Below are 27,937 nucleotides of genomic sequence, written 5' to 3' on the forward strand. Positions count from 1 at the left end.
AATAAAATTGGTTAGTCTTAAAGGTGCTACTGGACTCTTTTTGATTTTCCTTCTGTCTAAGAAATCTCTGGTGGGTCCAAACCATGGAATATTAACAGGTATCATAACCCACTACAGTTTAGAAAGGGAAGAAATATGAAACTGAGCAATTTTCTTTAAACTGTTAAAGGAAATACTCATTTATACAAACATGTTTAAAGATAGACTGTGGTCCATAATACATTTTAAATAAAACACACACATTAGCTGATCCCCCTTTTTGCTTTTTAATTAACTACCCAAATCATTCACACATAGTTAAGGAGAGAGCCTTCTTTGGTCTTGTCCATATAGGCCTGGGTTACACTTATTTTCCAACGATGAAGGCAATGTATGGATTATCTAGATTAGTTTCCATAGTTACATATACAAAAAGAATAAAAACAAAGATGGCAAATACAGCAATCTTTACGCGCATTGGTATAAATCCTTCTTCTGATTGCTCAGGCACCACGGGGGATTTGGTTTCAGGAACTTTCTTCACTGACGAGGGATTCTCCTTTATGGTTCTTCTTCTAGTACTAAAAAAACAAGAGGTAATACTAAAGATCATATTTTCAAAATCTCAGGAGAAACACCAGGTTGGATTAAAAGGCCTTCTTCGGATAAGTGAGGAGTCTTGGAGAAAGGTTGGTTCTGTTGGAGGAAGACCCCTCACTTAGAAGAATCATTAGATCCACTCCAATGGATCCACACTATTTTTTCTCATTCTAGACATGTTGTCTAAAACTTGACAAGTATTCAGAACTAAAAAACAAGAAACAAGCCAGAATATTATAAAGCCAGCTTTTTTTCCAGCCCACTAGGAATGCCAAGAAATTGATTTTCAGCATAGTTTAATGTATGTAACAGAACAGCAGCCTCACACAAATTTACCCTGACACACAATTGTAGAAAGTCAGTAACCTGTTCTCCCTCCCTGCAAAGAATCATTAGGCCATAGTCATTGCTGTTAAAAAAAAAAAGAACCTGCCCAACAAAGCAGGCTCCATAAAGATCCATTAACTTTGCCCAGTAAACATAGTGCTTAGGCGGCAGACAACATCTCTCCAGTGGAACTGGCATTTAAAGGAAGCAGTGGGTCCTAGAAAAGCATCTGATCTGGAGAGTCCTTCCTCTTTAACATGCTGAGGACTGCAGGCTTACCTTTTCAGAGCTCTTATACTCTTTATTTCCAGCTAGCTTCAGTATCTTCCCATGTTTTCCAGTTATCTAGGTTGTAGGATTGGTGACTTGTAGTAAATTGCATAAAGCACTAACCCATCTTTCTACAATCTCACTCTAGCCTGGAAGATGGTTTCTTATCTTGACACAGCCAACCTGGCCACCTGGATCCATGATATGGTAACATCAAAACGTGACTATTTAATGACCTATATATTGGTCTTCCATCTAAGTTAACTAGGAGGCTCCAATTGGTGCAAAATGCTGCAGCTCGACTGTTAGCAGGTGCAAGCAGGAGCATGAACATCACTCCTATCCTACAGTCATTCCATTGGCTACCTATCAGCTATCATGGTCAATTCAAGGTACTGGTTATTGCATACAAAGCTCTTCATGGCCTTGGCCTGACATACCTACAGGACTGCCTCCCTCCCTATGTTCCTCCACGGCAGCTTCGCTCACCTGAACAGGGTCTCTTGCAGGTGCCAGCCTGCATATGGGCAAAATCAACTGCAGCCCGTACACAGGCCTTCTCTGTGGTGGCCCCTACCCTCTGGAACAGCCTGCCTGAGGAGGTCAGGAGAACTCTCACACTCTTGGCTTTCCACAAACAATGCAAAACTGAATTATTCAAAAAGGCTTTTTTACTCAGATAGGAGGGGGCGGTATTGTAGGGAGGGGGTCTTGGATGTTTCACCAATGAGTTGGGAACCAGGGGCTCCACCATTATGTTGCTTTACAGATTATCTGTTGCTTTGAATATGTACTCATATATACTGCTTGTGCTTCGTGTTGTCTAATGTCAATCCTAGAATTGATTATGTTCTGTTTCAGCAATCCTTCAACCCTGTATTGGATCCTTGCTAATGCTATGTCTCTGTAAACTTGTATTAATCTACCCTATGACATTGCTTTATGGAAATGTCCTTGACACTGTATGGAAATACCTACCCTGATTGTACTGATCTCACACTATGTAATCCGCTTTGAGTCTCAGTGAGAAAGGCGGACTATAAACGAAATAAATAAATAAATAAATAAATAGTTGGTAAGAGACTGCTTTGAGGGTTTCTCTGTCACCCTCTCACAGAAATTTCCCTCCGATGTTTTTCCTCACAGGATGATGGCTGGGAGCCAAACTGACATTCTTAATATTCTAATTCATTCCTTCCCTACAATGCTTCAAGCTCAATTCAGGGGTACATTTTCAGAATTTGCACATACTGAGAACAGTGGCTATAAGAGTTATTTAAAAATATACCTTCCAAAGCTTATACAGCATCTGAATGAAGAATTTACATCATTTTCCAGGAACTACAGTAGAAACAGGAAACAATTTATGTTGGGATCCAATTTCCGTTTTTTAAATGGACTATGGAAAATACACTAACATCCATGTATAATAAATGATAATAACAACTGCATTTATATACCACTCTTCTAGACAGATTAGTGTCTCACCCAGAGTGGTGAACAAGTTAGTGTTATTATTATCTCCACAATACAGCTGTGGAGCTGGGGCTGAGAGGAGTGGCTTACCCAAGGCCACTTACTGAGCTCATGGCAGTAGTGCGATTCGAACCAACAGAGTGTTGATTCGCAGCCAAACTACTTAACCACTGTATTACAGCAGCTCTGCTTAGCTGGTACACAGATATCACTCAAAGATATACACATATAAGTATGGTTCAGATGTAACATCAAACCAAGGATTGTGTTAAGCATAGCTTAGGCTTCAAATCATGGACTGCACTCCAGGCGCATATGCAAACATTAATTCATGCATTTTGTCTTCTCACGCTTCCCTCTAGAATCTCCAGATATGATTAAACCACTTAGCCTTGCCACATTGCTGGTAAAGCATTCCTAGTATACAGGCTCTTGCTACTGGTTGGCTGCCTGAAAGTATATGGTGGGAAAACCAAAGAGCTCCAATCTTTGGCTTGCCCTTGAAGGGCTGAGTACCACTTCATTCAGTCTTTGAGGCAAGCTTATGTTCCGCAGTGCTCCTCTCCCTCTTCCATCTTAGCTATGTTCTCCTACGTTAATGAACACAATAATAATATTTTCTTTAAAAAAACATGATGCATATGTACCCTTGCATTTCACTGACTGGATCTCCAAATGTTTATTTTCTTTAAGAACAAATGGATATGGAGATCAGGCAGTGGCGGGGATGAAGGTGGAAGGAGGGCATGCTTTGAGAAACTGCCAGTGTGTGCCCATTCTTTGCTTAGCATAGTCCCCATTCTGTGGTCTCCAACAGCTAAAACTGTCATTTATGATAATGCCAGAGTGACTTGCAAACCAGTTTCAAACACTTCTTTGGTAGCTGCTCCTGAGGTTCATACATAACATTCAAAGTGAAAGAAAGGCCCGCTGATCCTCATAACATGTGTGTCAAGACTCTTTAAGTACTTTGGAAGAGCTTTACCTTTGTCCCACACTGGCTTCAGGATAGCCATAGTCTTCATGTGGTATATCACCTTTCTGCAAAAGGGAAAAGGGTTCACAAATAGAATGAAATTTTACAAGCATCCTATATATTTTTATGGCTAACGTTCATACAAAGAAAAGAACCAGCATGGTGGAATTTTCTAGCTGGAAGGGACTGGCACAAAGATAATATGGTATAAGAGTACCCTGCAATTAGATTTGTACATTTATAAACACCCAAAGGCTCCATTATCACAGCCCAAGATGACATCCTACTCCTCCAAATGGTTTCTGACACTGGAACCTGAGAAGTGGTTGCTGTAAGGATGAAAGAACAGTGTGCTCCCTCCGCCCCAGCAACCTTTCCTTGTAGACTTAGATGCATCTAAACTGCTGTTTCTGTAGGACTAACACTATCTGTGAGCTTGCTGCTGTACCTCTGTAAAATCTTTTCAATCTGCCCATCTATAAATTGATTATTATAAGACAGCATAAGACTGTAGGGTTCTCTCCTCCAAAGAACACTAACTCCACAAAGAGTACTCTATACTTCTTGACAACTGGGAAAGGAGTATTGTGAAATAGGATTATTTCCACTGTCAAAATTGGGTGTGTGTGTGTGTGTGTGTGTGTGTAATTTTCACCCATTCCCCTCTTTTACTGCAGACTTCTGATTCATCTGTTATACTGTTCCGGGAGTGGGGGGCACTTCTCCTTGTCCCCCAAGAGCAGCATGTTAGGGGACATTTTAGGCTGCAGGAGTGGGAGACAAGGAAAGTCTACTCTGCTAACAGAAATAGCTTCTGTCGCAGGATCAAAGCCATAATACACAAACACTGTTATAAATAACTGCTGAAATAAACTTCAGATTATCATCCTGAGGGATTTGGATTTAGAATGAATAGCTCATCATTGTGGCTTTTAAACAGAATTATTGGTGATTCTCAGAGTTTTAGCTTTAAGTATTATCCATAACCACAAAAACCCATAGGAAAAATGGGCTATTAATGTTAATAGTCATAATATTCTTTATTTCTCCCCAACAACTCAGCAAACAGAAAGCATATTGAGAAGCTTCTCTTTAAAAATGGAGACTCCCTCTATTGACAATTCTTTTTTTAACCAGGCCTTCTGACTCATTATAACCTAAATGTCCCTCTACCAGAAAAACCTAATTCTAAACTACATCTATACCCAAAAAGAATCATAAGGTTAAGTGAGACAGAATCCAAAAGAACTACAAAAAAAACCCCTAGGAATCTGTAATTTCATTATTTAAAAACACTAAAGCATTATGATTGCATCCATCCTTTCCGGCTGTGGTCGGGATATAAACAGGATATACAAGTAGGCAGGAATGCTACAAAGAACCTGAACACATCCAGGTTCAAGAATGTATAACATCATCCAAATTATATTTGTAGGTTAAAAGAGAGAGTCTAATTTAAACAAAGTAACATTCTAATTTTATTATGGTTTACCACAGGGGTCCCTAAACTTCCTAAACCTTTGGAGTACTGAGAAAGGGTAGTGGGTATCATCATGAAACACATGTTATGGGAAGAAGAGTCAATCACAAAATGGCTGCTGCAGGAACTGGGGCCAATCACAAAATGTTGAGAGGTTCCACATATAAAATTCTGACTGGTGATGGCTCTGCAAAATGTCAAACAGAGGTCTTGTTGAGCTCCATTTAATTAGCAATGTAAGTGGACTGAACACAATGCATGTGCTTTGCTATGAGCTAAAAACCTGCCCTTATCAGGAATGTCACAGATGCAGTTCATAGTATTCCTTCTCAGGAAAAATCTTCCACTGAGAATTCTGAATCCCCTTCAAAACTGGTGCTGTAAGAAGCTGAAGCTTTACACATGGTTTTCCACACTAAAAAAGCAGCATGACATACTTGTAACATTGAGTTTTACCTCTCATTACTGTAAGAACTTCCATCTGTTTGATAAACTTATAAAAGACATGCACCCTTATTTCCACACAAAATAGCTCCCAACCTATGTGAGAAATAAACTTGGAGAAATGTATAGGATGCCATTCCATAGATTCTGGGCTACGCACCAGGCTTTGAAGAGTTGACATGAGATTAAGTTTAATGACCGTTCAGTCATTTATCATCACAACCCAAAGAGAGAAGGATTTTAAGCTCCCACAAACAATAAACCAAACCCCAGCCATTCTGACAAACAGACATGTAGATGTAAGAATTTCTCTAAAACTATAAATTAAAATGCAATGTATTCATTCTTATGTGTGGCAAGCTGCTCTCAGACTGTAGGAAAAAGGACTCCGCTATCTGGTTCTGGATTCTATATACCGGAGCTGCCCAGTTTATTTGGGGAACAATGGAGAGGACAAGAAAAATGCTTGCCAAAAAAAGTTACTCTCCAAGAAGAACAGTAGCCTCAAGTCTGGAAACGTTTGGAGAAGTCAGCCCAGATAAAGTATTGGCAAATCTCCAGGAAGATGTTAGCAGTCAAATCCTCCCTTGCAATGAAAGGGCAGTTTATGAATATGGCAATATCATAAACCCCTTTTCCTCATGCACCCTGAGCACAAGACATGCTGCCTCGCTAGGCAGAACAGATCCCAGCCTGGCTGGAGTTGGAGCTGCTCCACACCTTAGAGATGTACAAAGACTTAAGACAAAAGATGTTTTTCAGGAGTTCCTAAATTAATCTCATTCATATCCTTCCAATCTTCCCCCTTCCTAATCAGAGTTATTCAGGGATCTTCCCTTCCACTAATCGCAGGTCATCAATCACCTTTCTACCTATAGTCCTGCCCATATATGCTCAATCAAGCCTACCCCAATTTATTGTCTCATCTCCAGAGACAGCCATTAAGCTAATGGGGCAGAAGATGCAATCCTGCCTCAGGGTACATTTCATAATATAATTGGGGTACCCTGCTATATGCTCAGTGTGTGTGTCCTGGCATCCTATACACACCTCAGACACATGTCTGAGACTTCTTCCTGCAAAGCACTGGTCACTCAGCTGCTATTCTCTACGGATGTCCTCTATTTCCTAGATTAATAAATAATGCCTGATCCTGAATCTCTTTCCCTCTTCTTCCCTATTTTCTTAAGTTAGCTGTGTGTGTATGCTGTGCATTTTTCCTGTGTATATGCCTTTTATTGCCCCTTCATAAAAAAACATTCCTGTTGAACACGAGCCAGTTTATTAGAGAGTCCTCTAAGGGAATGATCCTGGTATACATTGGTGGAGACCCTGCTAGTCACCCCCTCTCGCTGCATCTCTTTTTATGCTAATTCTCCCAACTCACAAATAGACTTCCCTGTTTGGGTAACAAAGACACCACAGTACTGCTCCAGTTGTGCAACATCTTTACCACCAAGCTTTATGAGGGTTAATCAGACCACACTATAGTGAGCAGAGGCATATGAGGCAGCCTGGGCATATCAGTCAAACACAAGAGTGTGATACAGATGGAGAATCTGATGACAGGTCACTGAAAGAGGCTTTTAGGACTTCTCATTCAACCTCTTTACTTTTTTGTTAGTTTATTTAATCTTTTTACTACTGTGAATAATGAGGGATTTTGCAGTTAGTAACAGGTTTACCTCTGGGGTTTATCTATATTTAAATTACAACAAGAAACACTTTGGGGCTTCTAATGTTAATAATCAGTTAAGAATTCAATTTGAACGCTTGAATATGTGTATCTTCAAAATCACCCTCTATGGTTTGCCCCTTTTGTATGATTATATGTCTAAGGAACATAATGTACACTATTGTAAAAGTCACTAATTAAAAGCAATTATCAGCTCTATCAAGCCAAACTTACTAAGTACGGTTTTAATTTTACTTTTCTAACTATTTGACATGGAATCATTTTTATGGCCACCAAGCCTGTCTCCCTTGTGATGGAGAAGGAAAAGAAAGATAGAAGGAGACATAAATAAAAGCAGTGGCAAAGCTCATCTTGTTTGGCAGGCTCACTTCTAGCTAACAACAAGGAGTGTCTTGCAGCTTGGGCAGACGAAACAGATGCCAATAGTCTTTTAAATTTTATTACCTTCCCCCATTCTACACTCCTCCTTACCATAAACTTCTTCACACAAAAACCAGCAAATGAACAGACACACTCTTCCTGTGATCAGGAAACTGGGCTGAGAGAGAAAATACCCTGCATGGCATTTTCCCTCCCAGCTTCCCAACCAGATCTTGGCCTCTCACCATCCTCCTGCAGCCACAGCGAGAATCAGGCAGGAAGTCAGTGGCACCTGCAGGCACTACAGTGGGGAATACTATTTTGCCACCACTTGCATTTCAGCATGGTTTGTTTTGCCATCGAAATGCAGCCGTGTTCTTGCTCTTTCTCCCTCTGCTGAAATGTTTGCTAGATCACATCTGTTGAAGGGCATCTGCCCCCACGGCAAGAGCTAACAAGCTATAATTAAATCCTTGCCCACACCATGGTTGATCAGAGAAAGAGCCTTGGGACTTCCTGGGCTCACTCTACTCCCTCCCCTTGCATGCTGTGTCAAGACTGAAGGGGAGGGAGTCTTTTCCTCCTTAGTGACAGCTATTTAATTCTGAGAGCCAAGCTACAAGTGACGCCTGACACAGGTTGGACACTTGTCAGCTTCCCTCAAGTTTTGATGGGAAATGTAGGCGTCCTGGTTTTACAGCTTGGCTCTCCATTACAGCTGCAAGACCAGGATGCCTACATTTCCCATCAAAACTTGAGGGAAGCTGACAAGTGTCCAACCTGTGTCAGGCGTCACTTATAGCTTGGCTCTGAGTGTGGCCAGAGACATGTGTGATCAAAGGCTCTTAGCCTTAAGGCCCACTGCAAGATGAGCCCTTCAAGGATTAACTCCTCTTACCAGGTTGCCTATTGTGGCAGGCAACCTCCTGTTCCCACTTCTCCAGCATCCACCCTTACTCAATGGAATAGCAGGAGCAAAACTTGAGGGGGCGGGGGTTGCTTGATGCCACTTTAGGATGAAAAATGATGCCATGTTGTTGAGTGACATTCTAGGAATCCTCTCAATCTCTATGGGAAAGACTATAGGGATATGGGGAACTCCTAGAACACTGTGCAATGCTGTGACAAAACTTCTAGGGATAGAAACAATGTCATGTAATTACACAATGTCATTTCCCTCCAATCTCCTCACCACAAATGCCCCCACCCCAAAAAAGGTTCCTAGCTTTCAACCCTGGACTCCTTTCATATTGTCCAGCCCACCAATTAAGATTTGCCTCTCAAGCTCTGCTCAAGCCCTTAAGATGCGAGCTAGGTGGCAGCCAGTCAGGGCTTTTAAAGTACTAGCACTTCCACTTCTGTGAAATGCTCGTCCCCTTAAGGCTTGCCTGATGCCTACATTACTCTCTTCTAGTAGCCAAGCCAAAACATTTCTGTTTATCCAGGCTTTTGATTAAGGGCTTGATGTTCTACTACCATTTTTATACTATATTTTAGTCTGAAAATTGGAATTCTTTTTAAGCTGTTTAATTATCTTATGTTTTTATGCTCTGATTGGTTGTTTCATGCTGGGTTTTAATTAAGAATTTTTAATTTTATGTTTTTATTACATTTTGTTTTATGAGCCACCTAAGGTAGGTTCCTTGGAGAAATGGCATAAAAATTCTCTAAATAAATAAATACAGATGTTGGAATTGTATTATATTTTTTGTTTAAATTGTATTTTTTGTGTTTCTTTGTAAGCCACTTTGACTTCCTGGAAGGGAGAACTGTTTTAACAAGCAAATAAAAGACTTTATGGTTTAGAATTAAATACAGTTTGTCATGATGTCCAAGTCAGATTTGTTTCTTGCCTCCGTTTTAAGATTCTAAATGAGAATTAAACAGTACATTAAAATAATGGTTTGTGGGCAAGAAAAACTTACAATTTGTTAAAGCACCTGATATGGACATCACAACTTAGTCCTCAGTATAATATGGGAGTTGAAGGTAGAAGGGAGTTGGGAGGAAGTGCACATGCCTGAGAACTTGTGAGGCTCCTTCTTGAACTCCCAACAAACTGTGGTTTGTTCACTGAGATTTAAACTGAGGGCGAAGATTTTGGAATATAAAAGTGACATGTTGGTCACAAGTGACATTTTCTTTATATTTTGCTCTAGTGCTCTATGTTCAAGGATTTGGTGTATTTATCTAAGGTGTTTTAAAAACAAATTTTGTGTCTTTGTGTAAGATTTAAATTCCTAGTCTGTTACACATGAGTTGTAATAAGAGTACCATTTGTCTGTGATTTCTGTCAGGACTGCAGCTAGCTTTCCTCCTTTGTCCTTGTGACCGATAAGCTGCCACTTTACCCTCTGGCAATATTTCCTGTAACTGATAATAAACAAGATGACATTTATTAAAGTAGTATAAACAAGGGGAAGGAATGAAAACAAAAAGCATTCATAGCAATGGTTCTCTTTTGTTTGTAATTAGAGATCAGGAATGCTAATGTGTACAATCTAATTTTTGAGATTTGTGGTCCAAAAAACTGTCTACTTTCAATATTTGCTTTAGCAACAGTCAATTCACATTCTTGCTTAAAATATATATAGTCAAATCACATTTTAAACTGCCTCTAGTAGTAACATAAAAAGAAGCATCACATCTTAAGTTGTGTCCATATCAGTTTATTTTTGAAGGAATTTCACTGGTAGTAATAATAAAATCTACCCCAGGATTATGTAGACTTTTGTTTCATTTGCAGACTTTTAAAAATGAAGTTAATTTCTTTCAAAAATCTGGAAAATTCCTGTCAATTTACGCATACATGTGGCAAGGATTTTGGAGAATAAAACATTCAGATTATTTTCAAAAATAGGATACAGAGAAGCAAAATCTAAGAGAGATGAAATAAGAGCAGATCTTTTCAGTAAACAATTACTCAGAGTTAAGAGCCATGCAAACTGTAGCAGCAAAAGGATTTCACCAAACTGCACAACTTTTAAAAAATAATCAATATCGTTAAAGATCTGTAGCAGTACCAACCTAATATGAATCGAAAAGTTGAAATAGAAGCTACTTGCCTCTGCCACTATTTTGGCTAAACTGTATTCAACCTCAGGTGACAACAATTTCTTCTGTCGTTCCTCCACATCAATGTCCGATTTCTACAGATAAAAGAGAAACTGTAAAAATCATAATGGGAACTGAAGATGGGAATCACTGTACAATCTGTGTGGAAATACTCATTGTTGACTGAAATGCAGATCATAAACTCAAGTTAAATAAATGTTTGCCTGTATTGTTCTTTTTTAAAAAATACATTTTATTTTGGTTTATAAACTCAAAAATATAATCATATAATCACATCAATATATCTATTATCTACTTCTACATTTATCTACATAAAACATATACTAGACATATACATTTTAACATAAAACTAAACTAACATCATTCAAATCATTTAGTTCACATATCTGTATAGACTTGACTTATATATTACTGATTTTTCTCTTCAGTTTCAGTATTTCTATTCTATCTTTACCATCAGTAATGATTTTGTTATAAATATGTATTACAAACATATATTGCTGATCTCTTTTACCTATTCTAATTTAAACTTAAGAATCTAAGTTATTCTTAGTCAAAATACTTTCCATTTTTCTTAAAATTCGTAGGTTGGTCTATTATACATATAAGATGTTAATTTAGCCATCATCACATATTCACATAATTTAATCTTCCCTTTTTTCAGATCTGGATATTTGTCTGCCTTCCATTTTGCTGCAAAAATCACTCTTGCAGCCATCACCGTATACTTAACTAATTCACTGTATTTTTGCGATATTGCTTGGTATAACATTTCACAACATATTTGGGGGGTTTATCACAAATTTAAATTTTAATATCTTTTGCATTTCTTCATGTATTTCTATCCAATATTTCCTTGCTGCTTTACACGTCCACCACATATGATAAAAAGTTGCATCCATATTCTGACATTTCCAGCATTTTCCATTATACTCTCTATTAGTTTTTGCAATGTCATTGGGAGTAATAAACCATCTAAAAACATTTTATACCAATTCTCCCTTAGTACTTGACATTCCAGTAAATTTGATTTCTTAAGTTCATAGATTTTCCTACTGGCTTATGGATATATTTTCTCCAAAATTTTGCATCCATTTTATCATACATTTTTTTACTTTCTGTATTATTGTGTCATATTGCAGTAACACTTCATATATTTTTGAGAGCCAGTTTGGTGTAGTGGATAAGAACGCGGGACTCTAATCTGGAGAGCTGGGTTTGATTCCCTGCTCCTCCACTTGAAGCCAGCTGGGTAACCTTGGGCTAGTCACGGCTCTCTGGAGCTCTCTCAGCCCTACCCACCTCACAGAGTGATCATTGTTGTGGGGATAATAATGACATACTTTTTAAATCGCTCTGAGTAGGCATTAAGTTGTCCTGAAGGGTGGTATATAAATCAAATGTTGTTGTTTTTATTATTATTATTAATAGATTCTTTGAATTTCTAGTAAATAATAGCTATTTCTTCTTTAAATTTAGACACCATTTGATAATACAGCAACCAAGGAATGTTTTTTTCCTTCATCTTGAATTTCTTGCCAGGGTTTTACTTTCCCTTGCTTATCCATCATATATTCATAATTTATGTAAACAATTTTATTTCTTATACTAGCATTGCAGTAGGCATCTACTGGAGAGATCAGTGGCGAGGTTGGCGGACTTACTCTGCTTCTGCACTGAAACCATATTCTTAATATAGTCCATCTCTCAAGATATGAGTACTATCTTGTCTTTCAATGATTTTTAATCATTTCTTGCCATAGATAGATATGGACTCCTTCAGTATCAATCATCTCCAGTTTAGATTTATTTCTATTTAGATTTATAATCTGATCTGATATCCAAACTAATGCAGTTGTTTGGCAAAACAATTTGATATTTGTTATAGCTAAGCCTCCTTTTTTATCTTGAAATATTTTAAATCTTATTCTTTGTTTCCTCCCGTTCTATACAAAGTTATTTATTGTTTTTGACCATTTTAAAGGTATTTTCATCTATATGAACTGGTAACATTTGAAACAGAAAATTCAGCTCTGGTAATATGTTCATTTTGACAGCAGAAATTCTTCCTAACTACAAAATTTTGAATCTTTCCCAACTTCGTAGATCTTCAATAATGCTTAGCCTTTTTGGTAGTTATTGTTATATAAATTATCATTTTGGCCTATTAGGTAGATACCCAAGTATTTTATTGGCTTTTTGGTTACCTGTATTGTTCTTTGAGTGGTCATCTATTTGGGTACTTATGTAGGTTCTACAACTACAGAGAAAATTATCTGGAGCTTTCCAGTGCTTAAGCCTAAAAGAAAGCATTTATGTTTATGTTCCCCTAACACACAACTGGAGAAAGTCTTCCTCAAGCACATGCCTTGAGGGGAAGGCCAGGCCCCATTCACTTTTGTTCTTTTGACTACCCCTACTACAGCAGTGCCAAACTCTTAATCTTAATAAGAAATTTTCCAGGCTTTCCCAGAGATCATGAAGACCAGCCAACTGACAATACCACAGTTAAAGAAATTTGATTGGTATTTTAAAGAAAATGGAATATGCAGTTAACTGCCAGGAGCCAAATGGGTAACTTCTGACCACCTGAGACAACTGTGCAGGTTGCCCACTGGGCCTAGAAAATCACCAGGCTTCACTCTTTGAGAGTTGGCAAAGTGCATCCAATGCTTTCCCTTGACCTCAAGGGGAACATGAGGGTTTTAATAAAGGAGGTGGAACACTTCTGCCAAAAACATCTACCCCACCATGAAACTGTACAGAGTGTTAAATTTACATATTCTTGACACTGGGCAGTGCCAAAATCTACAAGAACCAATGGGCATTGGAACAGATTGCTGAAGAGGCTGTAGAATCGCCTACAATAAAAGTCTGGGATGAACATGCCTTAGATGTGGTCTAAAGAATTCTGTTAGTGCAGATAATTGGGCTTGATCAGTATATCTCAATGAGCCAGTGAGGCTGGCTTCTCTGGGGAGGTGCATAGTTATCAAGTTCTGTCTTGATCCCCAGAATTTGTCTCCTTTGGGTCAGGATTCAGGGTAGAAACTTTAACTACCAATGCTGAATAACAGGGCAACCATCTATTGCATGCCCACGAATCTCGTGCTGTTTCTTTTCTGCAACATTTTATTCTACCTGAAACTGTCCTGCATTTCCAATTATAATTCCTTCTCAGCTGCATTTTCTGTAAGTAAATAAAGGTGGCATATACTTAAATACCTGAGCAGATTATTTTGCATCATATTTCGAAGGCCCCTGGTACATTAACAGAAGCACATTCTAATTATGTGATTGGAAGTAATTGCTTCACTTGTCAGGAGTCTGACACAAACTACATCAGTTTATAGTCGCTTGCAATTTCATGCATTTAGCTGTAGCCATAAAATATTCATGCCTTGGGTTACTTACGTTATCAACCCCAGAAACACATTCAGTTGTCACTTTGAGGTTGGTTGTTTCAAGGACTACTTCTGTGGTTCTTCCTGAGTAAGAACAGAAAAGTTTGAGTTTAACTTACACTGAATGATTTATACATTATACAACCCACCACTGTGAAAAACAGGGAGCTCTAAGCAGGAGTGTGCACCAAACACACATCTCTCTCTCTCTCTCTCTGTCCAGGGGAACTGGTGTGTATGTGCATTTTTAAGCAATCTCCACCAAATTTGCAGGGAACCTACTTCTGACTGTCCCCTAAAGACCCCCCCCCCCCAAATTTCAGGAGAATTGGCCCCAATTCTATGGGCCTCTGAACAGCCCTAGCCACTCTCCATTGTTTCCAATGAAGGAAGTCTTTTAAACTCTACAGCTTCCCCCCACTTTGGTTTGACATTAACTCCTTTGCAAGCTTCTTGTCAAACCAGAGAATCCCAATGCCAAACCAGGGAATACCTAAGGAGAATGCATTTACTGAAGCAAGAGGGGGAGCAAAGTCAAGCCATGACGTTTAAAAGGCAGCCAGTGGTGGTGGCAGCAGCTTGAAGGAACTCTTTTGGAACTTCAGCAGGGAGGAGCAGAATGGGATGGGAATCCACACTGCCTGCTGCCTCCTCCCCTGCCCTGCCAGCCTCATGGTGTTCTCCTGCTGCAGTGCAGAGCTCTGTTCGGCTCCTTTCACACCACTGCTCTGTCGCTCACTTCCTATGACTCCCTGCTGCAGGTGAATAATCCTGCCCAGCAGAGTCCAGATACCCGGATTGGATCTGGAGTTCTTCAGTGGAAAGCAGGAAAGCTGGATTTAGCCAGATTAGCCTAAATCCAGCTTTTTCCCCTACTTCCCAGAGCCGGATCACACACCCTTGGCTGTAAGTTCAAACCCTAACGGTACCTCAAGTGCTACCTGAAAGAATTTTTACAGACTGACAACTGACTTCCAAGAATATGTTTAAGCACTTTTAAAAACATGTTTTGCTTGCCTGAATATGCTGATACATATCTATACATATCTATAAACATTTTCTCTCACACTAATAGTAAGAAATGTGATTTATTCAGAGTTAACCTTCTGTGTTTGTCCACAAGACATCATGTCTTCCGCAAATAAGAGTTTTGAAGCAACAAAATCAAAACCATCTAGTGGCTACATGAGCATGGAAAGAAGCATTCCTAACTGGTCTGACTCATGCACACAAATTGTACAGATAGGCACAGCTTGGTAAGAAAACAAAAAAAGCAGCAGCTAAGATGAGGCCGTGATGCAGCATCATTTGGAATCATGTGTACAGTTCTGGTCATTATCTCTCAGAAAGGACATTGCAAAGCTGGGAAAAGTACTGACGAGGGCAACCATGACAATGAAGGGATTAGAGCACTGTTCCAATGAGGAAAGAGTGAAGAGTCTGGGTCTTCTAAGTTTAGAAAAAAAGACAGCTGGGGAGCATGATAAGAGATACATAAAATTATCCATGGAAATTATGGATAGAAGTTTTTTCCTCCCTTCCTGTAATACTAGCACTTTGAGGCTTCCAATGAAGTTGATGGGCAATAAATATAGGAAAAACAAGAAGAAATACTTGTTTACTCAATGAGTAATGAAACTGCCTGTGGAGGTAGTGATGGCCATATGCACAGATGGCTTTTTAAAGGGGTTAGACAGATTAATCATGGAAGATAAGTCTATCAATGGCTTACTCACCACGGCTAGTAAAGAAACCTCCACATTCAGAGCAGGAAACCTCTGAAACCTAGAGCTAGGAAGCAACATCAGGCTCTGACGGACAACTGGTTAGTTACTTTATGAGACAGGATGCTGAACTAGATGGACCACTGATCTGATCCACCAGGGATCTTCTTATGTTCTTAAAAGCTGAAATCGTACTGATTCAGGGACTTGGTGGATGGAAAGGTAAAACACAGATCTAGAAAACACCATGGGGATCTTGGTACCAAAAGTAAAAAGCTCAATTATGTAAGAAAATCCTTAATTATGTAAGAAAATCCTCATGTGAATCTGTGACAAATCTTATGAAAAAGTATTTCATTTCTGTCTTAAAATATGGATGTATTACATTTAAATTGGCCCTCAGGATTCCCATTTTAATATGAGTCATTATATGAGTTCTTTGAAATGATAAATTGGTTTTCATGGTTGCTCAAGGTCTTATTTGATCCATAGATAGTTATGGATTCCTGGCCCAAGGTTACACAGTGAGCTTCTTGGCAATCATAGTCCAATACTCTTTATACATTATACACTTCTAGCTTACAGACACCATATCACATACACATTCTTATGTATGTTACAGATTATTGGAAGGTAACCTAGCAGAGCTCAGTATACACTAGGTTATATCTTATGTGTGTTGGCCAAGCCCTTAACAGTGTGCAATGTATGTATGCAGTATGAAAATCTCAATTATGCTAAAAAGTGTTCCATGCTTAATTTATAAAGATTGATAGAATTCAAGCCAGTCTTAGAGTCATGCCTTACCAGATACATTGAGGATTCTTTCAAAATGCACAATCACCATCTTACAGGCACTCCCCATTCAGTTTGGCTGCTAATTAAACCACTGCACATTTTTTTGAATTTCAGAGCCTCTTTCTCTTGCCTTTTTAAATTAGAGGGTCAGGCTGCTGCTGAGTTAAGGCTAAAGGAAACAAAAAACTGGATGATAAGTGAGAAAAACGGGGGTTTTTTAAAGAGGAGAAAAATTAACTGTGGGGAATATAGGAGAGCTTCATGTTTTCACGTATGCTAAATCTCATGCTAAAGTGTGTTCACATGTTCCAGTGCAAGGGACTGGTATAGTTAAATTTTATAAGCAAGTGTCTTGCCCCTCATTACCTAGATGTTTTAATTCCACTTTTTTTGACTTTACAAACCCCTAGGCATAGCTAGATTTGGGGGGATGAAATTCCAATTTGAACTGAAGTATTAAAGAGCAGACAGATGTGTTCAGAACCCAATTTTGGATAGAAAACTAGTCAGCAATAACATAGTGGCTCTTAGTCACTATGCCAACCTGATCTTAAAATTATTTGCAATAATTTTTCTGGGAGCATCTGCTAATCCGACAGCTACATATGGACTCATTTAGGATTTTTCAAAACATTGTTGAGTGGCTCAGAATTTTATGACATCTTGCTTTTCTCCTCAGCGACAAAAATTGTCCCACCAAGTAACCCACTTAAACAGTATGGCTTTATCCAGACATTTGCCTTTATTCTCAGCCGCTTCAAAGGCTGCTTGAAAGCAGACTTGCCCTACAACACTATGTAACTCTTTCAAGAATTACAGTTTAGATATGAGGAAACACCATGATAACATCGTCAAATTATTGTTTCAGCTCCATTTATTTAATCATTGAGAGAACAGCTATATTTGGACCAGATAAAGGAACTGCTTAAATTTTACATGCCAATAAATGCCACACACTAATCAAAGCAATTGTTCAACCAACTCAGTAAGCTTTAAAGAAAAGCATGGGAATTGTTTCTAGGCTGTTTCAGAAGTTACAGTATAGAAACTCATGTTTTTGGAATGGACATAGTGAACCAGCCTCAATGGCCACTTATTTTAGGTTCAAGTGTTGGTCTGTAGTAAAAGAGCAAGATTTGGGTCCCGTAACACCTTAGAGACCAACTAGATTTCCAGGGTGTGAGCTTTCGGGAGTCAAGCTCCCTTCATCAGACACTTATTTTAGGATAACAGTCTCACAATGTTTCCTTTTCATTGACAAAGTCTTTCTTTTATAAAAAAAGCAATATGGGATTTTTAAAATGCCAATTCTGTACTTATCTTCTTTTGTATCTTACAAATAGTAACTTCTTCTGTTAACTTCTTAAGTGAGGGGATGCGGAGGAAAGGAGTTGTTTCCAACCTTGCATATATCTAAGTATCTCCTTCCCTTGTCTTTTCTCCACAATTACATGGCAGCAGGCTCATATATGTGGAGGAACATGCCATCAAGTTGCAGCCAATTTAATGGTGATCCATTAGAGTTTTCAAAGTAAGAGACAAACAGAGGTGTTTTGCAACTGCCTGCCTCTGCACAGAATCCTAGGATTCCCTTGTTGGTCTCTTATCAAACTATTAACCCGGGCCAAGTTCTAATTAGAGTCACATATACAGTCTCGCTAACAGCAGCATGAGGACAAACCAAAGTAACATGTAAATACAAGAGGAGTTTTGGTTTGGACATACCAAATCCTTCTGAAGTCAATTAAGTGGTATTTTAGCCTCAAGAGTTCCATCTAAAAGCCGTATTTATATGTGAGCATGCAGGCGTCATGTCTGAACCCCATCCATGCCAATGCTGATGCTGTTGTCATTAGCTAAATGCTAAGGCTAATGCAGACCTGTTGTTCTGAACAAATGCTTCATGCTTTAACTTGATATCATATTGCCAATGCCATAACTGTTTCTTTCACAGGCTTATTGCAGATGCTTATCTAACGGACTGTAGAAACTTCCAGTACCATGACCTTATATACTACTCACTCTCATGCACTGCTATGTCTTGCTTTCTCAGTGACTCAACTTGATAGTACAGCTATGTGAGACGTTCTCAGGGCAAGTTCGTGCCAAAAGACCTATTTACTGTTGGGAGGGGGAAGGAGCAAATGTGTGTTAAGAGAAAAGATTTTCCCACATCTTACTATTCCTGTCAATCTTGCTCTTACTGCTTAGATGCCTACCTTGCTTCTGAGTAACCCTATGGACATATCTATGGAAATGATTTGATTTCTGAATAAAGCCATTTAACAAAGAGCCTGGATTTCTTGTTGCAATGGTACAGGGATCTATCTGCCATAACCTGACAGCAGGCTTATTATATGCATGCAGGCAACTTATTTTTAATTAGCTTAATTCTGAAGGCAGAAACAATTTTTAAAAATGAAATGACATTTTTGAATCATGGCAGCAGAATATGAAGACAGGAAGTGCCAGGTTTTCCACTTGGGTAACAAAAACGCAAAGGATGCATACTGGATAAAGGATACATTTCTGGGTATCAGTGTGTGTGAACATGATCTTGGGATACGAGTGGAGAAGAAGCTAAATATGAGCAATCAGTGTGATGCAGCAGCAAAAAAGGTATACACAATCTTGCAGTGTATTAATAAAGGCATAACATCTAAATCACAGGGTATCATTGTCCCACTACATACCATGTAGTAGAACCCCACCTGGAATATTGTGTAGTTTCTGGAGGACAAACTGGAAAGGGTGCAGAGCAACCAAGATGATTAGGGGCCTCAAGACCAAATCCCATGAGGAAAGACTGCAGGACTTACAAATGTTCAGTTTGGAGGAGATTGAGGAGAGGCATGATTGTTGTCTTTAAGTATTTAAAAGGCTATCACTTAGAGGAGGGAAGGGAGCTGTTCCTGTTGGCAACGGATAGGACTCACAAATTTGGGTTCAAAGTACAGGAGGGAATGTTAGGAAAAACTTCATGTTAACAGTAGTACATCCGTGGAATTAGATGCCTAGGGATGTGGTGGGTTCCCCCTCAATGGCAGTCTTCAAGGAGCAGTCAGATGAATACCTGTTGGGGATACTCTAGGCTGTTTCTGCATTGGGTAGGGGTTGGAATAGATAGATGGTCTATAAGATCCCTTCCAACTCTTATGATTCTATAAAGAATGAAGGCTTTCACTCAGGTTTGATTAATTCTGAACAGTCCTAAAAGAACTGACGAGAATTCTCTGAAGCAGACCGTTAATGCATCTGATGAAAGATTTCCAAGTATTACCTTGTTCTGCATCTTTTCCCTTATCAGAAACACAATCATCTTTCTTCTGTCTAGCTGCTACTGCTGGGCATTCCTTCATGAACTGCAGCAACCTTTTTTCATAAACAGTCCTTGTAGAAGCTAAAATCAAACAGATCATGGTGTAAAGGCTTATAGTAGTTTGAACAGCATTTTCCATGTAGAAAGTTCACAACTGGAGGCCTTTCAGAAATTGATTTTCATGAGCAAAAACAAGTTGGTGGTATCTTTTGAATGATATTTATTGGTGAAATTATATGAAATGGGATTTGCACACTTAACACCAACTACAGTTACTGTGGCATGCACTATTTGTTATGATGACATATTACTGAACAGACCAATGTTACTTTAAGCCTTCATGTCATGATCTCTAAGGCTGGTGGCGGATACTAGTTTTTTTTCCAAAAAGTCAGAAGTGGTTTGAAAAGGTGAAAATTGTTCATGGTATGGGCCCACTATTGTCTCTGATAAACAGGTATTGCTGGTTTTTTATACTGTTTCTAAATAATGCTCCTGATATGAAGGGCTGTTTTCAAGTCCGGATAAATACTTCCTATCTGTACTACCACGTTGATAGTTACTGCTTTTAAACTTTTCCCTGTTTTTGCAACTGGCATAACTAAGATGTCCTTAGATATAATGTTTGCTGCTCCTATATTTCCAGAGGGGTGGCCATGTTCATCTGTTGCAGGATAAATGCAACTGTTAATCTTGTAGTTGTCACAAGGCTCAGCTTTCTTTTTTACTTCAATATGTCATTATTGTCTGAATAAAACTAGTAATTTAAAATTTTACACATATACCAAGCAGTACAGCTGTACACATTAGAGAAGTTACAAATCTTCAGCTGGATTATTATTGGCGGTTTTGTTGAGCTGTGATTGTCTCCAACGTTGTTTTATTGCTTTACTGTTTTTATAATGAATTAGCTTTGGTGTGTGACATTGTATGCTGCACAAAAATTAAGAAGTGTTTGTCATATTTTTTTTAACAAACAAAATGCTCTCACTTTTCAGCTTTTTTAGAAGAGGCAGATATTTGGGTAGAAATGAGAGAAAACATAAAATGATATCAAGTATTATGGTGGCTGTTTGGCTTCTTTGTGTATTTTTAAAATAGCAGCAAACAGCAGGGTCAGAGGCAAAAGACTGGGGCAGTTCTGTTCTACAGTATAGACTGAAAAAACAAAGGAATTTTGTGGCCCAGATTTGGCCTATCTTCTTGTCATCTGCCACTTACAGACCAACAGAAATGTAGCAATCCCTTGGAGGATGGTTTCAAGCACTGCCCCCCCCCCCATCTGTTTTCTTTTTGAAATAGAGAATGAGATCATTTGAACTCCTAAAACCTAGGCAAGAAGCTGGGAAACAGGAAGGAGAAGTAGGTGGGTGGAGATGCTACATAAAATTTGGCAGAGAACACTTCCAGTGACAAGAGATTGAAGCTTCAGTGGCCTGTATAGCTTCTTATACTTCTCCACAACTAAGCAAATGGAAATAAATGTGAAACAAGCAAACATGTAAGCATTCAGCTGGAGGAGGAATAATTTTGCTTGCCTTGGTACAAGAGTTCTGTAAAAAAAAAAACCTAGGGCTTTTAATGTTACTTAAATTGTGAGTCTTCTGTGAAATATAATGTGTGGCATTAAAAATTTGCTGAATCCTGAGGCCACTAGACAGGACAGTTATAAATGGGACTAAACGAAAGGACTCATGCCATACCAAGGGCTGGAAGGGGCGAAATAAGAAGTTACAGTAATCCAGGAGCAAATCAAACAAAGCCCCTGTGGCACTATAAATCAGCACCGCAGATGCCACTCAGCTCAGACTCTGCCAGCAACATCAATGGGGCGTCAGCTCATCCATGGTTCTCCTCGTGCTGCATGATAGGGGGAGGTGACTAGCAAGCTAACAATGGCAATTGCGAGGGCTGAAGAGTCAGGGCTCTGTGGTACTGGCAGAATTAGAGGCTTGCTTACTCCTGGCCACCAGCAGCCCTCCATAGCAGCAGCCCATCAGGAACTTTCCCGGCATATTAAATGGCCACTCTGTCCCCGAGCAGTTGGGATGTTTTGCTCAGAGAAAAGGAAGAGACTCCTCAATGACTTGTACCCACTCTTCCAAGACAAAACTAACTAGTCTGAAGCAGAATTTGTTTGAGAAGCACTCCCCTCAATCTGGAAATCACTTAATTGCTTGAACTCATTATCTGCTACTTGCAATGTGCATTTTCAGCCTTTAGCCACAGTCTGGATTCTGCTGCCCTTTAAATCTTCCAATTTTAGTCATCATTTATTTGATGCATACGTAATATTGGTCCAGGACTGATCCCGTACTCAGAAAGCTGTTCCCGTAGTTCAGAGTCATTCAGTGCTTTAACGTCAGCTTCATCGTTGGAGTCTTGCTTTGAGGATTCTATATTTTGATTTTCTATAAGCACATCTACAGTCACCTTCTCCATTTCATCTAACAGTACAACCTATGAAAAAAGACAACACTGGTTAAGATTTTTTTTCTTTATCTCAATGCATTTTGTTTCACTAATAGCTTTTGTATTTGAGAAATAGACATAAATTAGCTACACTGCTGCATCTGGATTCCCAGACTCTGAATAATTTCTAAATGTCTAAATGTTCTATCATGCAAACAATGTTCAGATGTCTACTAGTTTATAACATTCATTAAAAAGACAGACATCGAGTTATACCCAAAATGGCATACTTTACTGATAATTAAGAGCAACAATTTCTACCAAATTTCAGACCAGTGTTCTAAAACAAGGAAGCTGAAGTTAGACCATACAAAGAGCCTGGAATCATAATGTAGTCGTAGTAAAGAACCAAGCAATACTAAAACACATTTCCAACATTATGGCAGACAAAGATTTGCCCCCACATGATAGCCCATGACATCTAATGAAACCTGCGACATGATGTGATGACATCCTCCTTCACTGTAGAGGATGCTGTGGTGAGGGCAGAGATACTACCAACTCCAGCCAATGGCAACCCCAATATCAGGAGACAGGCTGTGCCCACCCTTACATTTATTTAGAAAACGTATATGCCCTGATGTGAAACATGCTCAAGGGAGCTCACAAAATAAAATAATACAATAAACCCATAAATATAGTGACATAAGAATAATCAATATTAAAACAAGCAATAAAAATCCAGGGAAATAAACACAAGTATAAAATGGCATTCCGTAGCCTAAAGTGGTATCTATAAAACAGTACTCAGGCTAGAAGTAGATCATAAGAACATCTGGGAAAGACGGAAGCCCTCAGTTAAAAGCCTGGGTAAAACCAGTATTTTGGCCTGGTGCCTAAGGGACAATAAGGTAGGTGCAGGCAGGAAATATCAGTCTAGTATTTCCTGAAAATACTGGACACTTCGTTGGAGGGAAGAAGAGGAAGCAAAAGGTGAGGGAGGGAGAGGAGTGGCGAGCAGGAAGCTGGCTCACTCACTAACACACAAAAAGTGGGACTTGGCCCGGAGGCTAGCACTGCTCATAGGCCAGGTCCACAGCGCCTGTAGGTTCCGTTGCAGCTGGTGGTTACCATTGATTTTTTTCTTAGTAAACATCTGTCCACCTTCGCTTTAAGGAAAGGGTGTTACATTTAAATGCTAGTTCACTGAGGTGTTTTGCAGGGTTTCCAGCTTCTCCTGTAGCTACTCCTAGAGTTGCCAGAGGTCCCAGGGGCCCAAGCAGGAGTGCAGGGGACAGTGGGGTACTTACCTCCCACGTGCACAAGCGTTCCTGCACTCCCCCTTCCCAGAAACAGCTGAGTGAAAACTGCCCCGTTGGAAGCAGTTTTCACTTTCAGCAAGCAAAGACCACAACTCTGTGCTGGAAAATGAGCGTGATGAAAGAAGAAGAGCAACTCTTCCCTCCTCCATCTCATTCATTTTCCATTGGGACAAAGAAGGGAATTCAGGTGGGAGGGAGGATGGCAAGCCTAGTTACTACTAGGTTTGCCAGATGGCTTCCTGAAAAATACTGTACAGTGGGGGTCCTAGTACTTACTGTAGAATCCTTCAGGCATGCAAATCAAGAGTGTGCTCCCAACCCCAGCACAATGATGTCATTACGGGAAGTGACATCATCACACTATCCTACATCTGGGCAGCTTTTGTAGGAGGCTCTGCTTTGGTGGGGACCTGGTTGCAGCATGCTCCCTTGTGCATGCCCTCCCGGCACACCTCTGCCCACCCAGCCTGGGAAGGCCACTTCAGCAGCAGCCTCACCCGCTCATTCATGGGGAAAGGTGGCAGGGCACAGGCAGGCTGGCCACTCCTCCAGCAGTGGTGCTCAGGAGACTAGGCGGAAGGGTTGGGCAGGTGAGGAAGTGAGCGACGGAGCTGCCTATAATCAGGGGGATGGGAAGGAGGCAGCCAGCAACTCCTCCCCTATGCACAAAAATACCAGACATTTATATGTCTAGTATTTTAACTTCATTTCCCCCAGACAGCCCAAAAAAATACGACTGTCCAGGTAAAAACTGGACACTTGGCAACCTTAGGGCATGCAACACCAGGGCCCCCACATGGTGGGAGGGAGTACACTTTCCTGGGACCCAGAGGCCCAGTCCAGGCTGCAATCTCTATTACCTTGAGGGAAAAAAATAAGAATAAACATAGGGCTACCAGTCCTTTAGTGGGGGTGGGGATCCCTCCTCCCAGCCTTCGCCCCCCTGCCACCATTCACCTGACCAGCCGGGGTGTGTGTGTGCATGTGCACGCGCGCGCATGGAATGGGTCTGGGAGGCAAAATACCTCCTGGGCAAGCCCACAGTGGGCACGCTCCCAGCGGGACATGACTAAGTCAGTTCCAGGAGTTACATCATCATGCTGGCGACAGGAATCTCTCTGGACCTGGCAACTCTAGAAAAACAATAGATCGTGACTTGAGTATAGAGAAATGTATTTCCCTCAATCTACGTGCCTACTGTTCAGTTCTTGTGAGATTTGCAACATGCTGAACGGCTGGGCCTCCTGGGTCTATCATATCAGTAACTAACAGTCCCAGAATTCCTCTTGCATATGCGGGAGAGAGGGATGTCTGGTAGGAAGAGCCAAGCAAAGTGCCAAAAAGCACTGGAAAGAAGTGCTCCATGCTGCTATAACTAGGGTTGCCATCTCCAAGTTGGGAAATTCCTGTAGATTTGGGGGGGGGGTGAAACCTGGAGATGGCAGGATTTGGGGGTGGGAAAGGACCTCAGCTTGGTATAGTGCCATAGAGTCCACCCTCAAAATCAGCCATTTTATCCAGGGGAACTGATCTCTGTGCCCTGGAGATCAGTTGTAATTCCAGATCTCCAGCCACCACCTGGAGGCTGGCAATCCTAGTTATAGCTGGTTATGATATGACTGCCAAGTTCCTGCTGTGGGGAGGGCACCCTTCACCCGCAGGTCTCAGTGCCCACAGCTCCTGGTAGTGGCAGCAGGAAAAAATGGAAAAAGAAAAATAAGGCCTCTTTTACTTACACAAAGTTCTTACCATGAGTTCTTGCAATTCTTAGAGCTATCCAAAAATAACAGTGGGTAGCTCTTAGAAACACTTGATGGTAAAGGCTGATATTCTTATTTTACTTCCAGGTATCTCTAGGAATCACCAGAACTCCATGATAAGCACTTCCTATAAGTAAATGAGACCTATTTTTCTTTTTAAATTTTTCTCCTAGGATCTGCCCCCAGCCACAATGTCGATGGCACCTATAAATACAAATCAGGCAGCCAGAAATGTGATGTAAAAGAAAGGGAACAAAAAGAAGCTAAAGGAAACCAGTCTGTACTTAAGTTTTTTCAGACTGGTAAGGCCTTTCTGCTGTCAGGCAGCAATAAAGTAAGTAGGGAAGCAGATAAAATCAAGATGAAAATTATTTCTACATACAGAATGATTTTGTGGTGACTAATTTTCAGTGATGTATGCACAGCTCTATGGATTCTTTACACTCTGCCAGTGACAATGGAAGAAGCTGAAAGACATAGCAAGCGAACACGCAAAACCTGGACATGGCAAGAGTTTCCTGCCTAGAAAGGCTCACAGCTGCCTCACCAACCCAAGCATGTGAAAGGCACCCCTGGCCACTGCCACCTGTTTTTCCAACAAGCGACCCAAGGCCAGCAGCACCCCTAAAATTAGAAACCTGCTCCTTTATGGGGAGCGCAACCCCATCCAGAACAGGAGATAGCCCCATGCCTGGGTCAACTCTTCCCCCCATCAGTAGTACCTGTTTTGTCAGGTTTAAGTACAAAAATTGTGGGACTCTGGAAACGTGGGAATGAACAATAGTATAGGCTTCAAATCGTCCTGTTTCCCCCAGCTTCCCCCGCCCCCAACAAATACAAAGACTTGAGCCGGCCACAGGTACTTTTTCCTTTTCAGCTTAAAGGGGCCGTAACATACGAGAGAGCAAAAACGGGTGACTGTCCCTCAAACTCCTAGGCCGCTTTTTTATTCATAAGTCTAGTTTTGGTTCAAAACAAAGCTACACACGGCTCTTGTATGAGATCACCTGATCACCACCCTAGGCTACGTTTCAGACATTAACAATGCTTTATTGCAAGGCCTATACTTACCTCCCTCCTTACCTTACTTAGAGAGATGTTTACCTCTATCTACTTTCCACTAGACAGCCCTAGATAGTAGTCTGTTGTTTTCTTTAGTTCCCCTTTCTTTGGAGGATTTTCCATCCGCCCTTGTTTTTTAATAGGACTGAAAATTCTACTTTCTCCCACAGTTTTTACAGGCACTTCACCCCTACCACCTTTGGTAGTATTATGGTTCTACCTTTGGTACTTATTATGAGGACCTCGCTGGGTTTTGATCCCGACTTTTTAAAGAGAAATCCTGACTGTACTTAAAGAAACAACATATTTAACGTAAATCATGTATACTTTTGTTTAATAGAAGGCGTAAAATGAATCCCCTAACATTAAGGGAACCAATGACCCCGACGTGATTCGAACACGCAGCCTTCTGATCTGGAGTCAGACGCGCTACCGTTGCGCCACGAGGTCCTGAAATTACACTTGAACGGAAAGCCTGAAGAGGCAGCTGATCGCTTCCTCTTTTTCTTTTTTTTTTACATACACATGCGCACTGCGCCGTTTTGTTCTGTCGTATATATACTCACCAAAGGGGGATACTTTGCTTCCTCGGCATTCCTACCGGCGGCTTACTTCATTCCCCTCAAAAAATTGCTCAGCCTTGGCTCTTTTCCCCTCTCCCCACACAAAGAGCGGGACTCCAATTCCCGGTTTCTTAAGAAACCGCTAAAGGAAAGACATTAAGCTGACTCAAGGGGAAAAAAGAAACCACGGCGGCTGCCCTCCCGGGCTACTTTGAAACTGCCGTTTTAACGGACGGCCCCTGAGCGTCAAAATAGCCAATCGCCACGCAGGCAACTCCCTTTGTGGGCCGATCCTACGCGCAAAATGAGAGCGTGAGGCGAGGAGGGTGTTGAGGGGGGCTACCATTAGGCTGTCGTTAGTGGGGGGGGGGGTCCTCTGTCGGACGGGTCCACGGGTGGGGGTGCGTAGGGACTATACTCAGTGTGGGGACTGGAGTCTCTGGGAGTGGAATTTTAAATGGAGGGGGGGGCGGGGACGAAAGTGCGCCTTTCCATGTTTAATTCACCGCCTATTCATGCGAACTTATTACCATCCAAGGGTTAATTATGCGCTCTGCTTTAGTAATCCTGAGTAACTGGCTCCCGTTGATTCGCCAGTTTCCGTAGTGCGATCAAGCGAAGTGAAGAATTTCCCAAAGGGAAAGCGGTTTGTATATTGTACCCCTAGATTGAGGAGGATCCCTTGCTTTTTATTCTGCAATGATTGAACAGTTTCTCCCCGTGGGGAAGGGGTGAAAGCTAGAACGGGCGGGAACGGGCATTAAACAAATAGTGGTACCACAAAAAAAGTGGGAAGCATTAAACACTGCAGAACAGTATTTTAGAAATGAAAACATGGAAATACGCTTTTAGTCACCTATTCCCTGCCCTAATGGTTGAACAGGCCCGAA

General features: G+C 40.5%; 1 protein-coding gene and 1 non-coding gene across 2 annotated transcripts; both read right to left on the minus strand.

Annotated features, from left to right (window-relative positions):
* Positions 1-261: 261 nt before the first annotated feature.
* Positions 262-27,229, minus strand: LEMD1 (LEM domain containing 1). Its single transcript, XM_054981698.1, has 8 exons — positions 27,051-27,229; positions 22,217-22,388; positions 19,890-20,009; positions 14,098-14,171; positions 10,674-10,757; positions 9,883-9,981; positions 3,638-3,693; positions 262-560 (listed from the first exon to the last, which is right to left on the minus strand). The coding sequence occupies exons 2-8, from the start codon at positions 22,368-22,370 to the stop codon at positions 347-349; spliced, it is 801 nt and encodes a 266-aa protein (XP_054837673.1). The 5' UTR covers positions 22,371-22,388; positions 27,051-27,229; the 3' UTR covers positions 262-346.
* TRNAW-CCA (transfer RNA tryptophan (anticodon CCA)) lies at positions 26,863-26,934 on the minus strand. The gene has a single exon. It is a non-coding gene; the product is annotated as a tRNA-Trp (tRNA).
* Positions 27,230-27,937: the final 708 nt, after the last annotated feature.

This window comes from Eublepharis macularius, chromosome 5, assembly GCF_028583425.1.
Source record: "Eublepharis macularius isolate TG4126 chromosome 5, MPM_Emac_v1.0, whole genome shotgun sequence".
Classification (NCBI taxonomy): domain Eukaryota; kingdom Metazoa; phylum Chordata; class Lepidosauria; order Squamata; family Eublepharidae; genus Eublepharis; species Eublepharis macularius.